Source organism: Diabrotica virgifera, chromosome 6 (assembly GCF_917563875.1).
Source record: "Diabrotica virgifera virgifera chromosome 6, PGI_DIABVI_V3a".
In the NCBI taxonomy this organism is placed as follows: domain Eukaryota; kingdom Metazoa; phylum Arthropoda; class Insecta; order Coleoptera; family Chrysomelidae; genus Diabrotica; species Diabrotica virgifera.
This window is the reverse complement of record NC_065448.1, coordinates 239,229,822-239,255,326: the sequence shown is the minus strand read 5'-3', so window position 1 is coordinate 239,255,326 and position 25,505 is coordinate 239,229,822. Positions and strand designations below refer to the sequence as shown.

Here is a 25,505-nt window from a genome sequence, read left to right as displayed (position 1 = left end):
CAATATTATACGAACTTATATCGGGTCGATACAATGAAGAACTGAAAAAAAAAAACGACCGCATTTGGCAAAAAAAAAGTTCTTTTCCACCAGGACAATGAAAGGGTACACATATGTGCAGATTAGATGGCAAAAATCTATAATTTAGGCTACGACTTGCTCCCTCATCCGCCCCATTCTCCAGATTTTACCCCGAGTGACTATTTTTTGTTCCCAAACTTGAAGGAATGCCTGGGCGGCAAGAGATTTGACTCCAATGATGAAATCATCTCACAAAAAATGCCTATTTTCATGACCTCAATGATCTCAACCACAAAACAGAAAACATATTGTTATTTGTTCTGTGACCTCAACAAATCTTATTTTCCGGAATAGGACTTTTCATCGATTGTCATTTGTTTCGAGCTCCTGTCATATGTTGTATAATCTGTGTATAATATTATATACACGGATTATACGAAATATTATGACAAAAGCTCGAAACAAATGACTGTGAATGAAAAGCCCTATGGATAAAATATTGGAGGAATGTTGGACAAGTGTATGGAACTCAAAGGAGACTATGTTGAATAACACAATAACTTTTTATATACAAACCTGTTTCTTTCAATAAGTCACGGACTTATTGACCGGCCCTCGTATTTCGTTGTCCTAGTTTTACAGAGAAGTTCTTGAACTGCTTGAATTCAGGCAACACTGCAATAAAATTCTGTTGATGACATCTGTCACCTGTTGTCATGAGAACGTCGTAATCAAAACAAACAAAATACTTCATCAAACAAGCATTATTTAAGATATTAGGTACTTGTAAATAATATGGAACTTACAGAAGAGTTGCTAAGAGAAGTTAATAAGAAAATATTTCGCTTGAAACCTATAAAATCAAATGGGTATGTGTTATTTTCTATATATGCTTTAATGCTTTGTTAGTGCTTTGATTTTCTCCAGTAATATTCTACTTATGTATTCTTCAACCAGTTTTGGTTAAAATACACATAGACATACATATTCCTGTGACTAGATTTATGTACAGCTATACTGCTGTAACTAGATGTGAATTCATCACCATCAATGGCATTACAACCTGAGTATTTGCTGCATTTACTATTGCCTTCCATGTTTGTCAGTTCTGTGCCACTATTTCCCATTGTCTCACTCCCATTTTCTCTAGATTTCCACCTTTTTCTAGGCCGTCCTTTAGACCTCTTTTCTGGTTTTTACCAAAACACATTTATTATAATGTGATTGTCCTTAGTGTGTATTACATGTACTGTCCATCTTAGTCTATTAGTCTTTATATACCTCATTGATTTTACTTTCTGAAGAGAGACTCTAGCTTGTTGTATCTGCACCTCCTCTGGTTTGTCACGCTATCTCTACAAGGGCCATATATCACTAGAAGAATTTTACGTTCCCACACCAGCAATTTATTTACTTATCTTTTTGTCAACATCCATGTTTTGCTTCCATATTCTCTATATTACTATAAGCTTAGTGTCTAGGTCACCAGTCTAAAATTTTCTTGGTTCATCTTCCATCTTTGAATATGGCATGACTTGCCAAGTTCCATTTCAGCATTGTAATTCTTTTAACTGCATCTGCAACTGTAACACCAGTTTTTCTCCCATTTTATTTGAAACTCTATCTCTGTGGGATATTCAACATTGACCTATCCATTGTTCTCAGTGATACTTGTATTTTATTGATTACTTTTCTGGCAAGGGTCAATGTTTCCACTACATACGTTAGAACTGGGAGTATACATTGATCAAAGACCATCCTTTTTAAGCACATGGGAATATCGTGAGTAGTCCAATTTTCCTGAAGATGTATCTGTTTACAAATATATCTTTTTTAGCTCAGTTCTTAAGGTACATCACACCTTAATCAACGCAAAGCTTAGATTCATATATTGCTGCTCACACCATACAAGCGATATTACAGCATTAGCAGACAGCCAAGGAAACATATTTCTCATTGACTACTCCAATGGAAAGTTCTGGGGACTACCAAAGTTCTCTTCATCAACACTTATAGAATTTTCACCACTAAACCATGACCATCTGCTTATTGGAATAGAAGGAGGTGACATACTGATTTGTAACAGTCAGTCTGGATATATGGTTGAAAAACTTCTGGGTCATCGCTACAGTGTTTTCAGAGTTTCTTTTTCAAAAGAAAAATTATTATCTGCCTCAAAGTATGAAGCTATAACATGGGATTTGGAAAGTTTCTCGAAACTACAAGTTTTAACCTTAGAAGAGGATTGCTCGCTAAAGTATGTATGTACTTTAACTAACATTATTTAAGTAGAACCTCGATAAGTTGGATTAATCGGGACCTCGGCTGATCCGGTTTATTGAAAATCCGGTTTAGCCGGAGAATATGGTAAAAAATAATAAAATACATATAAATAATAAACAAATATACATTATAATTGCAAAAATATGAAATACATATGCACAGATCGTCTAAATTACGTACAGTTATATACAGTATTGTTTATTTCGTGGTAAAAAACTCAGTCAAAGCGTTGATTGAGGTATTGGGGGTACAAATCAATACCAAAAAATACCTCAATCAACGGTCAAAGTGAAAAAAATTTTTTTGTTTGATGAAAATTGGTCCGGATTAGCCGGACTTCCGGGTTATCGGAGGACGACTTATCGGGGTCCCACTGTATTGTAAATATTGTGGAATCCTATTTTCTTTTCAATTTTTCAATTATTTCTTAAGGGGGTAGGCGCATTTCGGCTCCAATGCTCTTTTTAAATGCATTCATTTTTTCCGAATCCCGAGAAAACTTATGTCTAAGTTTTTTTGAAAAATTTAAACGCAGAATGAAAGATTACGTTATTATCGAGGGTCGAAAGTCACTGAAAACTTCTATAATGTTTATTTTAATAAGTTACAGGGGTGAAAATAAAAAGAAAATTTAGTGTGATTTTTAATTTCAAATATCTCATTCACACGAAACTTTCTGTTTATTCTAAGGGACTTTTGGGCCCTCCGTAATAATGTAATCTTTTATTCTGATACATCATTAAGATGCAAGTTATTTGAAATCCAAAAAAATACTTACTGTATATATATAAGATAATACTGGTTTTTCTTTTAGGTAACATTTGTTCCAATTTCTGGTATTATTTTAGCATGTTTTCAAGATGATTTAATACAGATGTGGTCCCCTAATACATATGAAACAATAAAGCAGTTCGCACCCATTAATTGGAAAAATTGTCTAGTCAAGTCAGTCAGCTTTACCAGGTAAAATCCTACAGTCATGTAATTTAACATCTTGGTTGCATTTAGAGATATTTATAAACTTAAGCTAACTGCGTTACGAGGCATATATGTCCCGTAGTGAACCTGTGCCACAGTGCATTACGATACACTCAAAGCAGCCAAGCAACATTAGTGTAATACGAGGTCTGTGTGTCTCGTAATTGAGGCCATGAGAGCCAGAGTGGCCTAACTGATTTTAACATTACTTTACACAATCAACGAAAATTATCAGAAGCTATTAATGTCAGATTGTTTTAGTAATTGTATGTTGACCAATAATGATACTTGGTCAACATAAAACTACTAAAACAATCGGATATTGTTAGCATCTGATCATTTTCTTTGATTATGTAAAGTAATGTTAAAATCAGTTAAGCCACTCTTGCTCTCATGGCCTTAATTCAGCCGTGGTGTCAATTGGAAATATAAACAATTCTAATAATTTTATAGGGATGGTCAAATCATGGTAGTAGCTGGACATCTTCCAACTATTTCGCTGTTTCATCTGGAAAGTTCAAAATTGATAAAGATGATATCCTTAAATGATTACTTACATAGCATAAAACGAGCAGAATTTATTACCAACGACTTAGATGGAGGGGACAATAAAATTTTAGCCATTTTATCAGGTAGTGTTTTTATTTTGTGTAAATTTTATTTCAGTACATTCAGTATATTGAGTATACTTCTATACAACCACATCTCAAATGCCTCATTTTTATTCATGGTATCTACGTTCAAAGTCCAAGTTTCACATCCATACAAATACATAGTATGTATTTTGAAAAATTTTCATGGATTTGCAAAATCAGTGAGTTATCTTATAGGTGCCTGGACTTCAATCAAGATATGCATGTCTTATTGACTATAATAAAGCAATTGATAAAATACAACATGAACAATAATTATTAATGAATGTCCCGAAATCAAAGAAGATAGACTACAATGGTCTCAGGATCATATCGAATTTATACTATTGGACCAAGAGCTAGCAACGTCGGAAAAACAAGTATTTCAAGACAACTGGTTCTTGAATATATTATTCCCTATGCTTCCTCGAACACCGTACCGGCCATCTGGCTACTAATACAGGTTGCGATCATTACTGCGCAGCACACTTGTACAGGTAAATATATCGAATTTAAAATTATTTTAAGACGAAAAATTTTTTTGTCATTACTAACATTATTAGAAATATAAATTATAATTGCCACAGACATTTCTGTCGTTTAAAAAGTAATGACAAAAAGATTTTTTGTCTTAAGATCAATAAATTCAATATACAGGGTAATTGATTAGTGTGATAAAGCTCACTAGATCCGCTATAGTAATAGATAGCAATAAAAATTAATAACAAAAATTGTGGCCAACTTTGAGGTTCACATTACAAAATTAGTTAGAATGTTACAGGGTGTTTGATAACATAGTGGCAGACCAAACTTATGTTTTTTTTAATGGAACACGCCATAATTTCGCTATAACTTTTATATTCGAACACGCCATAATTTTTATATTCGAAATATTCTTAACTTCCCCATCACAAAAATATAAAGGTTTGTTATGTTATATAGGGCTTTTACAAAGTTATAACCAATTTTCTATGAAAATCATAAGTTCAGCTCCCTGTATAAATAAAAATAAGCACAACAGCAATGGTTTATTGGTGCCATATTTTTTTGTTGATTGTGAAAATTTTTAAGAATTATTGATATTGCTAATTTTCTTTATATCGAATACAGGATAAATCAAAACGCAAGTACCTACATTATTTTCTAAGAAATTTTAAATGGAACACCCTGTATTTTATATCACTATCTTAAAGTAGGTACCATTACCGTACTTTAATTTTTGTATAATGTTCCCTATGTTTTCGAGATATTTTCATTTTTCAGAGCAAGTTGTTTCAAGTATTTTCGTTTTGACTCACCCTCTATTGGATATAAAGAAAATTAGTAATATCAACCATTTTTATAAATTTTGAAAATCAACAAAAAATATGGCACCAATGAACCATTGCTGTTGTGTTTATTTTTATTTATACAGCGAGCTGAACTTATTGCGATTTTCATAGAACATTGGTTATAACTTTCTAAATACCCTGTATAACATAATAAACCTTTATATTTTTGTGATGGGAAAGTTAACAGGATTTCGAATATAAAATCAAATATAGGGTGTTCCATTTAAAAAAACAAGAGTTTGGTCTGCCACTATGTTATTGAACACCCCGTAACATTCTAACTAATTTTGTAATGTGAAGCTCAAAGTTGGCTACAATTTTTGTTATTAACTTTTATTGCTATCTATTACTATAGCGTATCTGCTAAGCTTTATCACTCTAATCAATCACCTTGATTTTATATTTACCGGTACAGGTGTTCAAGGAAGCATAGGGAACAATATATTAAAGAATCATCTGTCTTAAAATACTTTCTCGAAAACGTTGCTAGCTCTTAGACCATATCAGCAGCAAGTAAAAGTATGTGTTACTGAACAACTGTCAAAGGCAATTGAAATCAGATGTGGAGTAAGACAGGAATGCATATTTTCGCCAATTCTTTTTAATCCCTTTTTGGAAGACATCCTCTTGATGGTTAAACAGCTGGAATAAAGGTAAATGGAGTCCCCATTAACAACATTATGCGGATGACACTTCCAGCTTAGTCTGAAATATTGAAGATCTACAGTGGCTGGTGATCAGAATAGCGGATTATACACAAGAATGTGATCTAACAATGTACGTCAGGAAGACAAAGTTTATGAGAATACCGAAACCTCAAAGAAACAACGAGAATCTGTCATAAACGGAACCAATATCGAACGAGTAGACCCATATGATGGAACAATGATCTACAAATGATTACTTCCAGCAAATCAAAATCAGAATAGAAAAGGCGAGAGCAAATTTTAACAAAAAAGTGCTCTGAAAGTGCTCAAAAAAGTAAGAAGAGTGCTCTGCACCAGAAGGTAAGAGTTAGGATTAGATGCTACGTTTTCTCGACTTTGTTTTATGGAATGGCAGCTTGGAGCTTGAATGCGGCATCAGTGAAAAAACTAGAATCATTCGAGCTGTGAGTGTACAGAAGAATTCTGAAAATATCGTGGATAGAACATGTCACAAACAAAGAGGTTCTGAGAAAGATGCATAAAGAAATGGAAATCTTAAATACCATCAAAATAAAAAAATTAGAATATCTCGGACATATTACACGTGGAGAGAGATACACCTTGCTCCAATTGAGTATGCAAGGGAATATTGAAGGAAAAAAGCATTAGGAGACGTAGAATATCGTGGCTGCGCAAGCTGATAGAATGGTTGTCTAATATTCCCACACGCTAACCCCGGGAGACCTTAAGTGTCTCGAAGGAGTGAAGTTACAGGCACCTCTGGCCTGGTTGAAGTGATTCTTGAGAATGATTCTAAAAATGTATTTTCTCTTGTTGGCAACATGATTTGGGTCATAGCCCACACGCCAAAAATAACAAAGGTTTTTAATTAGTCAGCTAAAATTATGTCCATTGCCAAAATATTGTTTATAAATTGCAACAATTAAACAAATGAAATATTCCGCACATGTTTAAATATGAAAACAAATTGGTTCGTGTGGTGTACGGGGTGATAAAAATATACTGTTCAATATCAGATATTAATTCTGAATATTTGGTATTGGACAATGGTACGGATGTACATTAAATGATCTTTTCATTTCGGTCATTGGATAGGGATCTAATAACTATTAAATTCAATAACTTATTCAGTTTTTGTTAAACACTCGTATGTTACTTTAAAAATTTTTTCCTGCAACAATTTAAGTTACTAAAAAACTTTTTTCAGGTCAAGGTATCCTTTACTTTCTAAATACAGAAGAAGACAAAATTCTAAGCCAATTACAATGTGATATAGAAATAAACAGATTTGTATGTACCCCTAATGGAACTCATGCCATATGTTTGTTATCTTCAGGAGAAGTAGAAATTTTTAATATACAACAATATCTTTCACCCCCTGTGGAAATAAGAGTCCAAAAAGTTCGTAAAAAATTTCTAATCAATCGGAAACGAAGTCTCGCCGAAGTTCAGTTTGTTAAACAAGAAGTAGGTATATTAACTGATAGAACAATAGTTATTAGATGATAATTTGTAGGACGCCTGTCTTTTAGTTTTGTATATAGCCGCTTAGAGAGCGCCACCAATAAAACCTCCGACACGAACGTAACCTCAACCTTTTGTTCACATAAATCGAGAGTTTTATAGCTACACAACACGTCGTGTGGATACAGTGAATTTTTGAAAGGATCAAGTCGGTCGAGAAATGGTTCATAGCCGAGAACATTTTCGAGCAATAATTTTTTACAATTTTCGGAGGAGATTATCCCAACACCAGTGTCACGCTGAAATGGTTTCTGTGTTTGGGATGGGAATAAAGCATCACACCAGTCAACTATTTCTCGCTGATATTGCAAATTTCAACGTGGTTGCTCCAGTCTTAGCGACGAATCCAGGCCAGATCCATCCAAAATATCAGTCGCATAGCAAAACATTGATGCGTGAAGGTAGAGGCATCTTTGGGCATTTCAACGACCTCGATCCAAAAGATCGAAAATTGAGAAAGAGAAAATATGAAAAACTGGGTGTTAGGAAGTTGATTTGGCGCAAAAAGCGGTTCGCATCATTTGGTGTAGAAAAACATTGGAACGGTTCAACAAAGGAAGCTCAAAAAACGTGTATACATAGTATTGTTACTGAAAATAAACGGAAACCAACCGGAAAATAAACGCCAATCCGCTGTGTGTGTGTTTCACGATGAGTGAAAACCAACAAAAGTGATCCGTTCTCGAAATGTGTCAAAGAAAATGGTCGCAACTTTTGTGTTAAAATCTGGTCATGTGGCAACAATTGCTTTAGAATTTCAGAAGATCGAAGAACATTGGTATATAACCGTTTGTTTACCAGAAGTGATCGTGAAACTCCAACAAAGCAACACACAACGGTGAATTATTCTACATCATGACAATGCAAGTGCTCACGCTTCAAAAAAGACAATAGAGTTTTTGGAACTTCAAAAAATCGAATTATTAAACTCACCGTACCTATAACCCCGACCTAAGTCCCAACGACTTCTTCACGTCTGAAATAACTGTTTTACCAATTGGTTTGAACCAGTGGCGGCTCGTCAGAGGAGGCAACGGAGGCTTAGCCTCCCCATAATTTTTTTACACATTTTATGTCATATCTGGGACATAATGTTTCTAGAATTATTGATGAAATGTCACTGCTTTGTTTATTTTGAATCACGAGAAACAACAAGAGCTCGTACTAATAGAAAGTGTAAATTATTGCACACTTTTGGAACTAAACGCATCTGGAATGCATCAATATGCCCACCTGTATGCTGTGAGCAGCTCCTCATATCCCTACCAAGGGATGTAGAAGCCAGACTCGACTCCGTTGTGTTCTAAGTTACGACAAACGTCTCGAAACCAGCGATATAGTTTCCTATGCGTACAATAATACTCGATAGAGAAACGTAATATTATATCGTTTCACGTCAAACTACCCAGAAATATATGCCAAGGGAGGCTAAACCAGAATTAGGCCCACTTGTGGTTTTACTTATATTCTATAAGGAAGTTAATAGTCAGGGTATTTCTTGGTGTGATTTTATCATTTTATTTCTTTTAATTAGTGTTTGGTGAATTTTTGTATTTCATATATTTTTATTTGTGTTGTTATTGGCTTGGTAAGGTTATTTTTACAATTTACGTACCGTTGTTTGTTTATATAAAATGTATATAAATGAATAATTTTAATACTTTAAGTATATCATAATAAAGCTTATATAATTATTAAAACCTTAGAAAGACCACAGCCAAATTTAACTAATATTAAATCCTCAGGTAATCGTCAAAATCGTGCATTTAATATTAACTGGTATAATAAATGGGACTGGTAAACCGGGTCTATTAAGAGGGAAAAAGTCTTTTGTGTAAATTAAAACTTTTTGCTAAACAAAATATAGTAACTGCTTTAGATACAGCTCAAAAAGAGGCCATAATTACTTACAATAATCAGGTTTTGGAGAATAGGATGAATTTAAAAAGGCTTATCGATATAACACTATATTTGGCTTCGCAAGAATTAGCTTTTCGCAGACACGATGAAAGTGATGATTATTCAATTAATCGCGGCAATTACAAGGAACTTCTATCGTTGTGGGGTAATTATGACTCAAAATTCGAAAAATTTCGTTAATTTTAGAGTTAATCCTGTTTTTATAAAGTTCTTTTAGTAACAATAATATTATTAGTTACAAAAGCTATTCTACATCTCAGTTATCAATGCAAGCATGCGGTTAAGAGGGAGGGTCCCCGTAAGGTGAAATGTAAATAATAAAAATGGTCAAAAACAAATGGAGCCTTAAATTACTTTTTTTGGTGCATTTTTTGCTAGTGCAAATTTGTCTAAATTTTTTATAGTTAGAGCCTCCCCTATTGCAAAACTCACGAGCCGCCACTGGTTTGAACGTATGCAAAATTGTATCGATCTTGGTGGGACATATTTTGAAAAGCAATAAAGTACTTTAAGTCTATATAATTTTTTGTTTTTATGGCTGCATGCAAAACTAAAAAGACAAGTATGTATTTGCTTTGTTTGCAAAGAAATAAAATGTAAAATTTTGATAAAAGGCAAAGACGCAAATTTCAAAAATACTTCCTAAATAGCTGCAATATATTTTTTGTAAGTACATACTTTCAAACCATTTATTCAAATACTCCATTGGTAGGTCATCAAATAACAAATTTTCTTAACATTCCCATGTGCGTCAGAAAATCTGTGCGCCATAAGGATCTTTTCTCCTTATGATGTTGGCGACCACAGTGACCCATCTCATTATATTCACTGCAGCTCGAACTAGATCAGTTGACGTTAAACCAGTCCATTTCCTCAAATTGGTCAGCCAGGATATACTTTTCTTAGCCTCTCTATAATGATGTTAGTTGTATCGGGTATAAGTGAGACTTTTAATGTAGGTAGTACCACATTTCAAATGCCTCTAACCGTTTGGTGGCATCTTGTGTTATACTGCAGCTTTTTTACTTGGTAATAACTTTGTTTCATGATACATATTTTTATTGCAGATCGATAGTATCCTAGACATAAAAAAACTGAAGTTTATACTAAAGGAATATGGCGAATATCCGGAGAATTACAGAATAAAAATATGGGAAAGGTTACTGGATCTTCCAAATAATGTAGGCAGCTACAACAATGTTATAAACCATAAAACCATTATAGCTTTCGTAGATTTACATAAAAAATATCCATTGGAGGATAAATTATTTTTAACCAGTCTAAAAAAGTTACTAAGTAATTTAGTAACTTGGTGTCCATTTTTTGCTAATGTCGAATACCTGCCAGTATTCGTCTTTCCGTTTGTTAAAGTGTTCCATAATAAACCATTGGCGTGTTTTGAAGTTGTGTGTACTATTATAGGTAAGTTAAAACAATTTAGTAAACAATCATCTATAACCACAGGGAAGTGTCCTCGCGCCAATTCTATACAACATATACACCAACGACCAACCCATACACCAACAAACAAGGCAATGTATTTACGCTGATGATACAGCTGTGGCAGCTCAGGAAAGAACCTTCGATGAAGTCGAAGTGAAACTGACAGATGCCCTGGGAGACTTAGCTCTATATACTACGATAAAAACCATCTGAAACCCAATCCCACAAAAACCCAGGTATGTGCTTTCCGCCTTAGAAACAAGCATGCCCGAAGGCCGCTGGAGGTTGAATGGCGTGGTCAGATGCTGGAACACAACGAGAACCTAAAATACCTTGGCGTCCGTCTGGATAGAACTCTGTCTTACCGATACCACTGTCTCTACCATCCTATTGCTTATATGACCACCAAACTCAGTAAAGCAGACTAAGATCTCGGAAAAGCTTCCTGAAAACATCAAGATCCATCCCCGAAGCGCCAGAGACGCGCCGAATACACCTATGGCAAGCGTCAGCTACCGCGACACATTTTCCTCCCTCAGAGGAAATGACTGCTGGACACAATTTACCGTATCCGACTTAGAAAGCGCTAAACAGACTAAGAACCGGCGTTTCACGTTGTGCTAGTAACCTGAAAAAATGGGGATACCAGGAGGACGATCTCTGCGACTGTGGCGCTGTTCAGACCAGCCGGCATCTACTATCATGCACAGAGATGAGAGAGACCTGCACATAAGAAGACTTAATTATAGCAAATGACAGGGCCATCTATGTGGCCAACCATTGGAAATACAGAATTTAAAGTTGTTGGTGTTCAGATTAAAATTAAAATTCAAACTGCCATAACTTTGGTTCTCGACCTCCTAAAGGGTTCTTTAAACGCTTAAAATTTATGTTTTTTGGTCTGCTTTGTAAATTTTGAAAAGGCGTTCGACTAGGTGGTGCAGCACAGGATTTTGATAGGAAGATTGAAGACACTGGAGTCGACAAAAGAAATTCTTAAATGATAGAAGCTATTTATTGGAATCAGACAGCAATCATAAAGGCCAATTGAAATACAACGAGGTATCAGACAAGGTTGTGTGCTATCACCGATACTGTTTAACGTTTACTCGGAGGTAATATTTCCGAACGCTTGATCGCACTCTCGGAAAGTATCAGGATAAACGGACAAAGAGTAAATAACATCCGCTATGCAGATGACACTGTTTCAACGACTGGTTCGAACCATGGTCTCCAGATACTGTTAATTAGGGTCACTGAGAGTTGTGAAAAATGGGGATAAAAATCTCTGATACGAAAACCAAAGTTATGAAAATATCAGACCAATACCCCTTCCAATATATGAAAAAATAAGTGGATGTCACATATTTGAGAAAATTGTTTTATTAGGTTTTTGTTCTTCTAATATGCTGTTTAACCTTTTAAAATTTTAAATCGCCTATTTTTAGTAAAATAAAAATAGCAGGAAGGTATTAAAGGCATATGTCATACTATGATTTTCGAATTATAGTGTATAAAGTTATTATGTCCAAAATTGCGTTTGGACATAATACCTTTATCCACTTGAAATGTGAAAATATGGAAATTTTTCGACTACTTACTATTTGGATAAAGGTAATATGTCCACAAAATTTGAAATATTTGGCTTAAGGTAACTTTTTTTAAATTGAAAGGGTCTAGCCAGGTAAAATGATGAAAAATGCCCCCAACTCGATTCGAATTCCATATAGGTCACCGTTTAGCACATATAGAGAAACTCCCTATCTGATATTTTTAGCCCCCTAGGTGGTAACGTGACCACCTAGAGCCTAATTAGCCTTTTTATGTTTTTATTTTTTATCTCAGACGCATCGAGAGCTAGCGAAAAACTTTAAATAAAAAAGTTGTAAGTTTCAAAAAGTTCTGTCCGAAAAAATATTTTTTTTTAAATTTTTGGCGGGAAATTTAAATTTTAGGACGGTTTTAAGACTTTAAATGAGTATAAAAAAATAACTAAGACATTCGTTTTCACGAAAAAAATTTATAACGTGTACTTTTGCATAATATTTCACCCTGAATTTTTAAAATTGGTGAAACGTACTTTTAAAAATAAAAAACCGCATTTTTTTGTTTTTTTTTTCGCTTTTTGATACAATATTATACATGGTGTTTAAAAAAAGGTAACACCGTCACTAGGATAGATAAAAAACTGAAAAACAATTGGGATTTGCTTAATAAAAAAATTTTGTAATGCCATCCATTTTCAAGATACAGGGCGTTGAAGAAAACAAAATTTTACACATTTTTACGATTTTGCCAAAACTACTGGCAACATTGTAATAAAATTTGGTAGGTTTTAAGAGGTAGTTATTGTGCATTTTTTGACATACCTACAATTAAGAATTTTTTATTCATCATCGGCGCGCAGACATTCATCATGGTCTGAACTTTTTAAAGAAAAAAAGATAGTACGCCACTGACATATTTCAAATTAAAAATCATTTTTGAATTCCTCGTTCCATTTGTGATTAAAAAATCTATCTTCCCATTTTTTCATACGACGCGCCATTTCTATGCAAGAAATAAACAAGTTATGAACATCTAACATACTCGTAATATATAAAAACTTAATTCCAATACTTTGGAAGTATTAACATATTTTATTTTTTTGCATGAAAACGGCGCGTCGTATGAAAAAAAGGGAATATAGATTTTTTGTCACAAATGCAACGAAGAATTCAAAAATGATTGTTAATTTGAAATATGTCAGTGGCATACTATCTTTCTTTCTTTAAAAAGTTCAGCATTACCCGTATGCGCACCAATGATGAATATAAAATTCTTAATTGTATGTCAAAAAATGCACAATAACTACCTCTTAAAACCTGCCAAATTTTATTATAATATTGCCAATAGTTTCGGCAAAATCGTAAAAAATGTGCAAAATTTTGTTTTCTTCAACGCCCTGTATCTTGAAAATGGATGGCATTACAAAAATTTTTTATTAAGCAAACCCCAATTATTTTTCAGTTTTTTATCTATCCTAATGACGGTGTTACCTTTTTTAAACACCATGTATAAAATTGTATCAAAAAGCGAAAAAAAAAAACAAAAAAATGCGGTTTTTTGTTTTTAAAAGTACGTTTCACCAATTTTAAAAATCTGAAAAAATTCAGGGTGAAATACTATGCAAAAGTACACGTTATAAATTTTTTTCGTGAGGAAAGTCTTAGTTATTTTTTTATACTCATTTAAAATTTTAAAACCGTCCTAAAATTTAAATTTCCCGCCAAAAAATAAAAAAAAATTTTCGGACAGAACTTTTTGAAACTTACAACTTTTTTATTTAAAGTTTTTCACTAGCTCTCGATGCGGCTGAGATAAAAAATAAAAAGACTAATTAGGCTCTAGGTGGGTCACCTAGGGCAGCGGTTCTCAACCACCGTGTCGCGACACACTGGTGTGTCGAAAGAACCTATCAGGTGTGTCGCGAGATTTACGAATACGATATTTTTATTTATATTTTTTTACTTATCCATTATAATATACCAATCATGCATTCAACCATTTTTTACTATTAGGTATATACCACGTTATACCAATCAATAAAGTGCCAATCCGTAATTGTTTCCTAATATATTCATCTGTACTTACCTACCACTAGCAAAAATTTGTACATATAAGGGTGTCGCGAATCTGTAAGGAGTACGTCAGTGCGTCGCTGAGTAAAAAAGGTTGAGAACCGCTGACCTAGGGGGCTAAAAATTTCAGAAAGTGAGTTTTTCTGTATGTGCTAAACGGTGACCTATATGGAATTCGAATCGAGTTGGGGGCATTTTTCATCATCTTACCCGGCTAGGCCCTTTAAAGTGTAAAAAATTACCTTCAGATACCTGTTGTATAGCAATGCAAATTTATAAAACAAATAATTAACGTAGAACAAAAGACACTAAATTGCTCATTACTTAAAAACATTATTTTGTGACATATGACCTTTATCCACTTATGTCTTTATATGTCAACCTCCAAATGTGAAAGATTTGCCAGTGTAGTCGACTCGCTAACCTCCAAAAGGAGACAACACTAACAAGAAGATATTCTCCAGCAATATAAGTCAGTGCTCACCACCTTATTATGACTGTTCTACGACCAAGCTAAACTTATATTTTCCTCATTTAACTGCTTCTCTCACGTTTGCCAGTTTTTATTATGTGTATATCGCTAATTTGAAATTTAATTTGTTAATCTTAACTGTTTTATTTTCAGTGAACTGGTGTCAACATTGGTTCGAATATTTTCCGTTAGCACCAATAAATGTTTTGGCAATTGCAGAAAATGTATTGCTCGAGCACGATCCTGAACTACTTCATCATCTTGTTACCTTAAAAGTCAACTCGACGGTCTACATTTGGTCTTTACTAGAAACAATTTTTTCCGAAGTTCTTATATCTACGGAATGGCTCATCCTTTGGGACCATATTTTGACCAATGAAATATCGTTTTTGTTATGCGCCTCAGTGGCTTATAACATGGTTCAGCGAAATGTGCTTCTCACCTTCAAAACTGTTGATGATCTTGCATCTTTTTATAAAAAACAAAATCCTATCGACGTTAAGCGATTAATTAAAGTAACTTATTGTTTATTGAAAAATACTAGCGAAAAATTTCATCCTAGACAGTATTTTACACCATTTGGTAGTATTGATAAACGGGAATACCCACAGTTTACCCAATATCCTACTCAGATAGTAGGATTTGAAAATAATGAATTGAAAAAAGTAGATGGTAGGTTTAAAAATTTGCTTACGGAGTTAAAAACTCTTGCGAGAGAAGATAAGAATGATATCGAGGATGTTTTAACAGATGAACAACAATTGGAGGAAAAAAGAAGATTAAAAGGTTAGTCTATGGTTTAGTTGGCTATTTGGATTCTATTGTATTTACAGTATTGTAAATCCTTCCTGTTCTTTTCATTTCTTCATTTGGGATGGAATCAAGTCTGGATTAGTACGTTCTTTAAATGTAAATTATTTAAAAACCTCTAAATTTAAAAGAACCGCCTGGATTGACATAAAATTTGGCATACACATAGCTAACAAGTCAAAGAAAAAAAGTGATATTGTGCCGATGTGTGCTTTTGCCATGGGGTGACTTTCACCCCGTTTGGGGGTGAAAAATATATGTTCGAAATAAGTCCGGAAATGGATAAAAAATGACTAATTCTAAGCAACTTTTGTTCTATAAAGTTTTTTCACCAAGTTAATACTTTTCGAGTTATTTGCGAGTGAATATGTTAATTTTTCTACAAAATAACCAAGTTTTCAGACGTTTTTTCGCAAATAACTCAAAAAGTAAGTATTTGGTCGAAAAAAATATTCTTATCAAAAATATAGCACGTAAAAAGTGAAAAACACGGTGTATATATTAGGCCACTATACCTAGTAGAAGCAGAGTTATAGCTAATGAAAAATAGGTTCATATTCCTCAAATTCCAAATCGAATATTTTAACGTGCCATAACCAAAAAACGAAGCACTTTTTTGGGAAAAACTCATTTTAACTTTTTTAAAGTGTTTAAAAAAATGCTTATTTTGTTTTTTAAAAAAATTTTTAGCATCAAAAGTAAACAAGTTACGCTCAAAATAAAGTTGGTCCTTTTTTTTGGTAAGAAATCGGGAAAATCACCCCCTAATTAGCATTTCAAATGAACTTAATTGTTACCATTTTACAAGTTTTTTACTCGTGTATGTATTGATCATATGATCTGATCATATTTTTTAATCGGTTCAAAGTCCTTATTTTTAAAAGAGCTGTAGTTAAAAGGGCTTGAACGAGTCACTTCGCATCACGAGTGTATGAAAATTTAGAAACACCGAATCTTAACCAATTTTTGTCTTACAGAAAAACAAAAAAATACAAAATATTCAGAAAAGTACGACATTTTTTATTGTTTAAGATTTTTGGTATCTCTAACAATTTTTAAGTTACTTTGAAAAAAAGCTTTTTTTTTCAAAATTAAAATTTTAAAAAAATTTACTTTAAAACCAATTTTTTTCAAAAATAGGCACTTTGAATCGATGAAACTTACAGATCATATAAACACAACATAGTACCTAAGTAAAGTAACTTGTGAAGCGGTAACGATTAATTTCATTTAAGTTCCTAATTGGGGGTGATTTTCCTGATTTTTTTTTGCCAAAACAAAAGGGACCAACTTTATTTTGATCGTAACTTGCTTACATTTGATGCTAGAAATTTTTTTTATAAAAACAGAAATAAAGCTTTTTTTACACACTTTAAAAAAGTTGTAATGTGTTTTCCCCAAGAATGCTTCATTATTTGGATATTTCACATTGAATTATTCTATTTGGAATTTTTCGAATATGAACCTATTATTCATTAGCTATAACTCTGCTTTTGCTAGGTATAGAGATCCAATATATACACCGTTATTTTCACTTTTTTATAGGCTATAGTTTTGCTAAGAATATTTTCTGGACAAAATGCTTACGTTTTGAGTTATTTGGCGAAAAACCGTCCAAAAACGTGGTTATTTTGTTGAAAAATTAACATATTCACTTGCAAATAACTCGAAGAGTGTTGATTTGGTGAAAAAACTCTATAGAACAAAAATACGGTTTTTCGCAAATAACTCAAAACGTAAGCATTTTGTCGAGAAAATATTCTTAGCAAAACTATAGCCTATAAAAAAGTGAAAATAATGGTGTATATATTAGGTCTCTATACCTAGCAAAAGCAGAATTATAGCTAATGAATAATAGGTTCATATTCGAAAAATTCCAAATGAATAATTCAATGTGAAATATCCAAATAATAAAGCATTCTTGGGGAAAACACATTACAACTTTTTTAAAGTGTGTAAAAAAGCTTTATTTCTGTTTTTATAAAATAAATTTCTAGCATCAAATGTAAGCAAGTTACGCTCAAAATAAAATTGGTCCTTTTTGTTTTGGCAAAAAAAATCGGGAAGATTACCCCCCAATTAGCAACTTAAATGAAATTAATCGTTACCGCTTCACAAGTTACTTTACTGTTGTCTTTACATGATCTGTAAGTTTCATCGATTCAAAGTGTCTATTTTTGAAAAAATCTTTGTGGAGTCGTGTTACCGTATTTTATTTTTATTGATCAATATTATTGAGTCATGTGAGCGCTACCGGTTTTTAACCATTTATTCGTCAATAATATTGACCGTGTAAAGGTCGCCTATGTCAACAAATGCTAAATGAGTCGGTTTAATTTCTGGCTGTTCTTTTCTCTGTAATTTGTTGAAGTATCAACACAAGATCTGCCAGGACTGAATCCACTCCGATCTTCAATTTCCTCATATTGGTTTTTGTTCAATTTTCACACGCAAAAAAATATTCTTATCTTTTTTACTGCATTAAATCTCTTATTCCAACCCTTAATTTAAATAAAACTGAAGCCAGCCCTGTTCAATAGTACCATTTTTATCCTTTCCATTTCTTACCCTCTCTCCTCATCCCTTACAGACAGACAATTTTGGATTCGACGCAGAAGAAATCTTGGACTCTCTCTCACCCTCTCATCTATGGACTCTCTCTTTACCTACACCGGCCAAAGGGTGAGCTTCTCTCTGCTCGCTCTATCTCATCAGCCGTTCTACGGTCAAGAAGTAACCTCTTCTGCTATACCCACCGTAGGGTGAGACACGTGAGAGTGCAACCTCCTCTCGACCTTCTCAGCTTTCTTTTGGGCTGAAACGAAATAAGAATACGTACGTTACGTGCACGAACAGTAATTCGGGAGTGACGCCATACACGATTTCGCAACAGTCAAAACGCGAGGCACGTGGTACGAAAACAGTCATCTCGTATGTGACCGGCTTAAGTGTCCCGGACAAGGCTTCACAGTTTGGTAAGACTTTATACACATGTTAATATTGTCTGTATACAACCTTATATTTTATCTTCCCTTTTGAACCTAACCTAACCTAATTACAGTCCACATCCTCTTAAAGTATATTCATACTTTCACATAATATGTACAAGTTATCGTACAGTTTTCTTTTCGTTATTTTATCAATCAACCGTGAATATTGAATTGTCTCGTGTGGAAATATAAATAAATTTTATTTACTCAATTAAAACAAGTGTCTAACAAGTAAATACTTTTATTCTAGAATTGGAAAAGAGTTATTCTATGCAGATGAAAGTTAAACAACAAATAATTAACAAGGAATTAAATAAGTTACAGCAAATGAAAGATACTTTTCTACAAAAACAAATGAAGCAGCCTACTACAATGTTTGCTAACAATCTCCACCGGCCCTATTTAACAGATGAATATGAAAATTTGCAGATGAATAAAAAGGTAAATTTAAAATCAAATGTGATTTCTTATTTGATATCGTAAGATGGAATATAGAGGTCATCATCATTTTATGCTCCATTTTTGTTTTCACCCATTTTAAAAAAAATGTGAAAACCTTGAATTATCCATGTCTATCTTTCCCAGAGACTTTGTAAACACAAATCCTCCGTCATTAGACCAGATAAAATGACAAATGAGGTGTCGAATGGAAGTTTATAACCAAAAAATTATATTAAAGGTGAGAAATTTCTTGAAGGTGACTTTCGGTTTTAGAGTTGCAACCAAAAATACTGTTTTAAAGTCGCCGAAATGGTACAAGCGATATATTATTCGACGAGCCTTAGCAAGAACAAAACAAATATATTATACTTCCCGATTTATGTCTATCTGTCCGTTCGTATGTCTGTCCGCGAATATATCTCCTACGTTATTAAAACTGATAGAATGACAAAGCAAGTCTAATTACTTGTTGAATAAAAAATAGTTTAACATGTTTTAAACGTTGTTGATGAATTAACTAATCGTACTACTGTTTTATCATTTATTTTACACTAGTTTGTTTCAGTTTGAGATCACTGAAGATCAACAAAGGAAACTACAAATGGCTATTCAGTTTGAATTTATTAATAAGTTTATTAAGAAAATCGAAAATGAATTAAACTCTGAAGACCCAAAATCGACAGCGAAACTTAAAGAAGTTAAGGTAATAAACTGACACAATTCGAAAATTTATACTGTAGCGTGCTTATGGTTAAAATAATAATCTCGGTTCGTTTATAAGAATTTATTTATACAAGTTACAGACGAACCTATTTTACAGACTAATTACTCCTAAAAATTATATCCTTATTTATATTGAATACAAAAATACAAGCCATGTTCTTGTATATAATACAACCACATTCTCTATTTCATCTGTTTGATTTCGTACGAGTGGTCGTTAAACCATTAACCTTGAATCTTTTGATCAATGAGTGTGTTTCAAATATCTACATCTTATGTTCTTGAACGTTCCAGAAAAACGGCACCGCCCAACTTTAGTAATGCGTAGGCGATCTTTCTCGAGAAATCCTTTCCTCGCTCGTCTGATGAGTCATCCTTCCAGATGTCTCCATACGTAACGAGCTGTCGAGACGGAACCTGTTATTTGCTGTCGGTAATTCGTCACAATACTTTAGTAGTATACCTAAAAAAATATACCTTCACCCTACAAACTTGTTTTTTCTTCTTCTATTGTTTTCCATTCTGAGTTTGCCGTTTTAGTCCTTCACGGCATTCTATTCTACCAGTTACTTTCTCTGAGGTATACTTCTTCTCAGAGGCATCTTTCAGTGCGTCACAAGTGACAAGCGACAGAAAAAATGGTAGGTCCGTGATACGTACACATTTATAATATTTATTCCAGTTGTTGATAGATGGCGCTATAATCGGAAAAAAAGATTTAGGTATTTACCCATTATTTACCTATTACTTATCTATACGACTATAATTTAAGACTAAGTTCTTCTTAGTATTTTGTAATATATGATTTTAAGAATATATAGAATCATAGCATGACATTTTAGTTAAGTCTGACAGTTGTCAGAATGGTAATCGTAATTTGGTATAAAAACAAATCAATTGTGTTTATTTCATTTATAAAAAGGAACGTTCTTTGATTTGTATAGTCTTATAAATTGTACAGATTATAGTCGTATAGATAATACATAATACACTGTGAATCATAAATTGTTGTGTAACAAGCTTAAATCTATTGGATTTACAGGCAATCTGTATAACTGGTTATGTAGTTACCTTACTAGCAGAATACAACTTGTTAAAATTAAACACTTTCAGTCTAGTGAAATTTCCGTAACATCTGGTGTTCCACAAAGAAGCCACTTAGGGCCTTTCCTTTTTAATATATTTGTTAATGACATTAAATCTCAAATTAACTCTAAATTTCTGCCATTTGCTGATGATTTAAAAATCTATAGAATTATCGAATCGGTCTCAGATTGTGAAAAACTTCAAATTGATATTAACAAAATTATGGCATGGTGCAATTGGAACCAAATGACCATTAATGTTGGAAAATGTCACTTTATTAGTTTCTCTAGAAGAACTAACAACCTCTTCTATAATTACAAATTAGCTGAAGAACCACTGAAGGCTGTATCAACTGTAAGAGATCTAGGTGTTCAATTAGATTCCAAACTAAATTTTTGTGCTCTTTTTGATTGTGAATAACCAGGCACATAAAATGTTAGGCTTCATTATTAGAACTTCTAGATGTTCACATAACATTAATTCCATCGGAATGATTTACATTTCCCTAGTTAGATCTGTTCTTGAGTATTGCTCAGCTGTTTGGTCACCCACTTATGAAGTCCATATAGCCAAGCTTGAAAAAGTCCAAAATAAATTCATTAGGTATTTAAGTTTTAAATTACAAAAACCTTTAAGTGACCATTCCTACTCAGAAATTAGAAATACATTAAACCTTCCTAGGCTATCTTCCAGACGGATGTATGTTATGTTTTGTTTCTTCATAAACTACTGAATTCAAAAATTAATTGCAATGATCTACTGTCTTTTTTTGATTTAGTGTTCCCGCTAGAGTTACTAGAACATCTCAAAATTTTGCAATTAAATTTCATCGCTGCAACTTTGGTAGGTATTCTCCACTGAGTAGAATCATTGTAAATGGAAATAAAATAGACTTCGATTTGTTGCTGTGCGCTTCGGATTATATGTGTAGACATTGTGTATTTTTTTTTTTGTAATTTATGTGATTTATATTTGTTATGTGCTTTATCTTATTTTAATATTATTTTGTTTTTCTACTATATAGCTGCATCACCAATTTTTGTCATTTACTATATTTTTATATTTATGGTATCACTAGATAATAATTGTAATATTTTGTGTATATATTCAATTGGGTAGTATCCCGTTAATAAATAAATAAAAAAAATAATAAATAATTTTTTGTTCGATTATGGCGCCATCTATCAACAACTAGAATAAATGTTATAAATGATTTTAATCACGGACGCACCTTTTTTCTGTCACTTCCAACTTAATGCGTTAGAAAGAAATAAAAAAACTGTGAGAAGGAGCATATCTATCATAGCATTTCCTATGTACGTTTTCCATCTTACAGAAGATCTTCTTCCCAGCAAGTCCCAGTCCAATATTCTGTTTGGCCACCTGTGCTCTGGCATTCTGTCTACATGCCCGTACCATACAGGGCACCCAGGCTCTGTTTTCAAACTTTTTTGTAATTGAGTATTCTATTTCCATTCTGTTATATTACCCGGACATGATCTGGCTTTTCGGAATCCGGCTTGTTCTTCGCCTTAATGGTCCATGTGATGTTCTATTTTTTCTTGTATAACTCTGGAATAGATTCTTGCTGTTGGAGACATTAAACTGATCCCTCTAGTTATTTGTTGACCTTTTGTCACCTTTTCTGAAAATGAACGACATGTAAGATTCCACATTCATCTGGAATCTCTTCCCCTGCTTTAATTTTATTGAACCCTCGTATAAAGGATAAAATTCCTAGTTATTTTCTAAACTATGTTATATTCAATATAAATTAGAAGGATAATCTTCTTCTTACTACTCACATTTTCCCTTTTCAGGGGCTTCTGTGCTACAATACTGCCTAAATATTGATTTGATTCGTTTGTTGATTCATTTTTTACATATTATGTTTGTACCTTATAAGTTCTCGAGTTATTTCATTGCTGATATTCTGTCTTACTATCATCGGCAATGTAATGTGTTTTTCTTCTATGTTCAAATTTTTATATTTTTCGCGCTTTTCTAAAAAATATTTCGATTTTTTTGCTGACTTTTTTTATCACTCCACTGCTTTGTTTGTTTTTTATATGTAGCTGTCAAATTTTTTTAAGAATATTAATTCGATTTCATCTGTAATATAATATGGACTTTCCTGGACCTCGGAGGTAAACTACGCTATGTCGTTTCGAGCAACTGTGTTTAGCGTGTATTTGCAACAAAGTTTAGAGCAACTATTTTTAATGGGAAATAAGCCACAATTTTACCAAAAAAATGATTTTATTAACGTTTCGAAGCCCAAATCGGTTTCGTTGTCAAAATACAATATACTACGAAAATAAACAAAAATGTTGTTGCTAAGTAAAAAAATTCTTCTAATAATTTATTTAATCTGACTCATTTATATTGGCAATTCAGACGTATATTATAAAAATGATATCGCCAATATTTATGAGTTGCGTTCCTGGGACGACTTTACTAAAAGATAGTTCATTCGATTACATGAAATCAACCCAACTCAAGAATATCCTGTAATAGGATAGTATCACGAGGTTTTTCCTGGTTTTCCCTCGTGATTTACTGGAATCTCCAACACGAGAATTTTAATGTCATCGTTGCATTTGGTTGTCTTTTTAAAGACAGATCACATGCTATGATATTTTTTTGTGGCTGATATTCTTGAGTTGGGTTGATTTCATGTAATCGAACAAACTATCTTTTAGTAAAGTCGTCCCAGGAACGCAACTCATAAATATTGGCCATATCATTTCTATAATATACTTCTGAATTGCCAATATAAATGAGTCAGATTAAATAAATTATTAGAAGAATTTTTTTACTTAGCAACAACATTTTTGTTTATTTTAGTAGTATTTTGTATTTTGACAACGAAACTCGATTTGGGCTTCGAAACGTTAATAAAATAATTTTTTGGTAAAATTGTGGTTTATTTCCCATTAAAAATAGTTGATTATAAAAATGCCACAAGGAAATAGCTTCAGAACAATGTAAAGTTTAGAGCACTTAGGATGTTAATAAAAATCTGATATATCCCATAATTGGGATATGACAATATGACATATTTTAATGATAATACATATATAACCAATTTTTATAATCGAACTAATAAAATAAGTGGATTAAAGAAGCTTATCCAAAACAACACCATGTCGACATAGTGTAGTTTACCTCCGAGGTCCAGATTATAGTATCCAGAAAATAATGGCTCTGTATATTTAAAATAGAATTTAGTTAAAATAACATTGTTTTATAGGGTACTTTTATTGTTCTTTTCATGAGCATTTTTCAGTGCGTAACAAATGATAGGAAAAAGGGTAAGTCCGTGATAATACACATTTATGACATTTATTCTAACATGACATTTTAGTTAAATCTGACAGTTGTCACATTTTATTTTCAATTTGGAATAAAAACAAATCAAATGTGTTTCTTGCATTTATAAAATGGTATTTTCTTTGATTTGTATAGTCTTATAAATTATATAGATTATATTTGTAATATTATTATCTAATTAAAAAAATTTTTATTATGGCGCCATCTATCGACAACTAGAATAACTAGAATAAATGTTGTAAATGTCTGTAATCACGGACGTGCCTTTTTTCTGTCACATACAATTTAATGCGTTAGAAAGAAATCGAAAAACTGTGACGCACTGAAAGATGATCATGAGAAAAAGAATATCATCATATACTATTTGTTTTAGACTGATTTACTAAAAACGTCACAGAAACGTCACAACAAACAACCGGAATTAAAACTATTATACGCAAATAAACACCTAGAACCTCAAGTAGTTTGTAAACGTCACGGCAGTGAAGATTGTTTTTGTGAAGTTTTTTCTTCTAAATGTGTACGTTTCAGTGAATCTACTACTGGTGGCAGTATCGACTAGAAGACTTTGAAGCCCTGTTTTCCGAAATAAACTATGCAACTTTTAGACGTTGATTATATTTTATTCTTACTGTAATTAGTTTTTATATGCCAACTTTGTATGTTACTTATTATTAAATATACATATTTTTATAGTTTTTTAAAAGCACGAATCTCTTCTTACATACTACAATTTGTATTAGAACACTATTTTAGCTTTGAAGATTTGACAATATTGAAGGTAAAATTTCTACTCATAGTTCTGCTCTACAAAATGGAAGCCTGGACACTAACTGTTGCATCTTACCTATATCCTGGGTTGACCAAATTATTAATGTAGAGGTCCTGCTTAGAATGGGGAAAGAGTGAAATTCTCATGACCATCAAAACTAAAAAATTAGAATATCTACTACATGTAATGAGAAATCAAGAATGTTACAGCCTTCTCCAACTGATTCTCCAAGGAAAGGTAAATGGTATAAGGGGACCGGGAAGAAGACGCATTTCCTGGCTTCAAACTTTACGAAAGTGGTATAACACGACTACCATAACTGTTCCGCGCTGCGGTAAACAAAGTCAAGATATAGTTCGTCCGCTATAACTTTTCCCATGCTTCACGATTCATTTTCAAACAAATTAAGTCAAAACAAAGTGAAACGTACGCCGATGTGAGTAGTATATAGTATACGG

At 32.8% G+C, this 25,505-nt stretch overlaps 1 protein-coding gene across 6 annotated transcripts; it reads left to right on the top strand.

Annotated features, from left to right (window-relative positions):
* Positions 1-47: 47 nt before the first annotated feature.
* LOC126886793 (TBC1 domain family member 31) lies at positions 48-24,981 on the top strand. 6 transcript variants are annotated; one of them, XM_050653847.1, is made up of 10 exons: positions 48-890; positions 1,864-2,282; positions 3,119-3,267; positions 3,736-3,914; positions 7,121-7,380; positions 10,425-10,779; positions 15,046-15,678; positions 18,943-19,133; positions 19,699-19,836; positions 24,649-24,981. In XM_050653847.1, exons 1-10 carry the CDS (start codon positions 887-889, stop codon positions 24,835-24,837), a joined length of 2,517 nt encoding a protein of 838 aa, XP_050509804.1. In that variant the 5' UTR covers positions 48-886; the 3' UTR covers positions 24,838-24,981. The 6 variants fall into 6 exon arrangements, with proteins under 6 accessions (XP_050509804.1, XP_050509802.1, XP_050509808.1 ...); XM_050653845.1 differs by having other exon boundaries at positions 1,859-2,282; XM_050653846.1 differs by lacking the exon at positions 48-890 and adding an exon at positions 903-1,803 and having other exon boundaries at positions 1,859-2,282.
* The last annotated feature ends 524 nt before the right edge of the window (positions 24,982-25,505 follow it).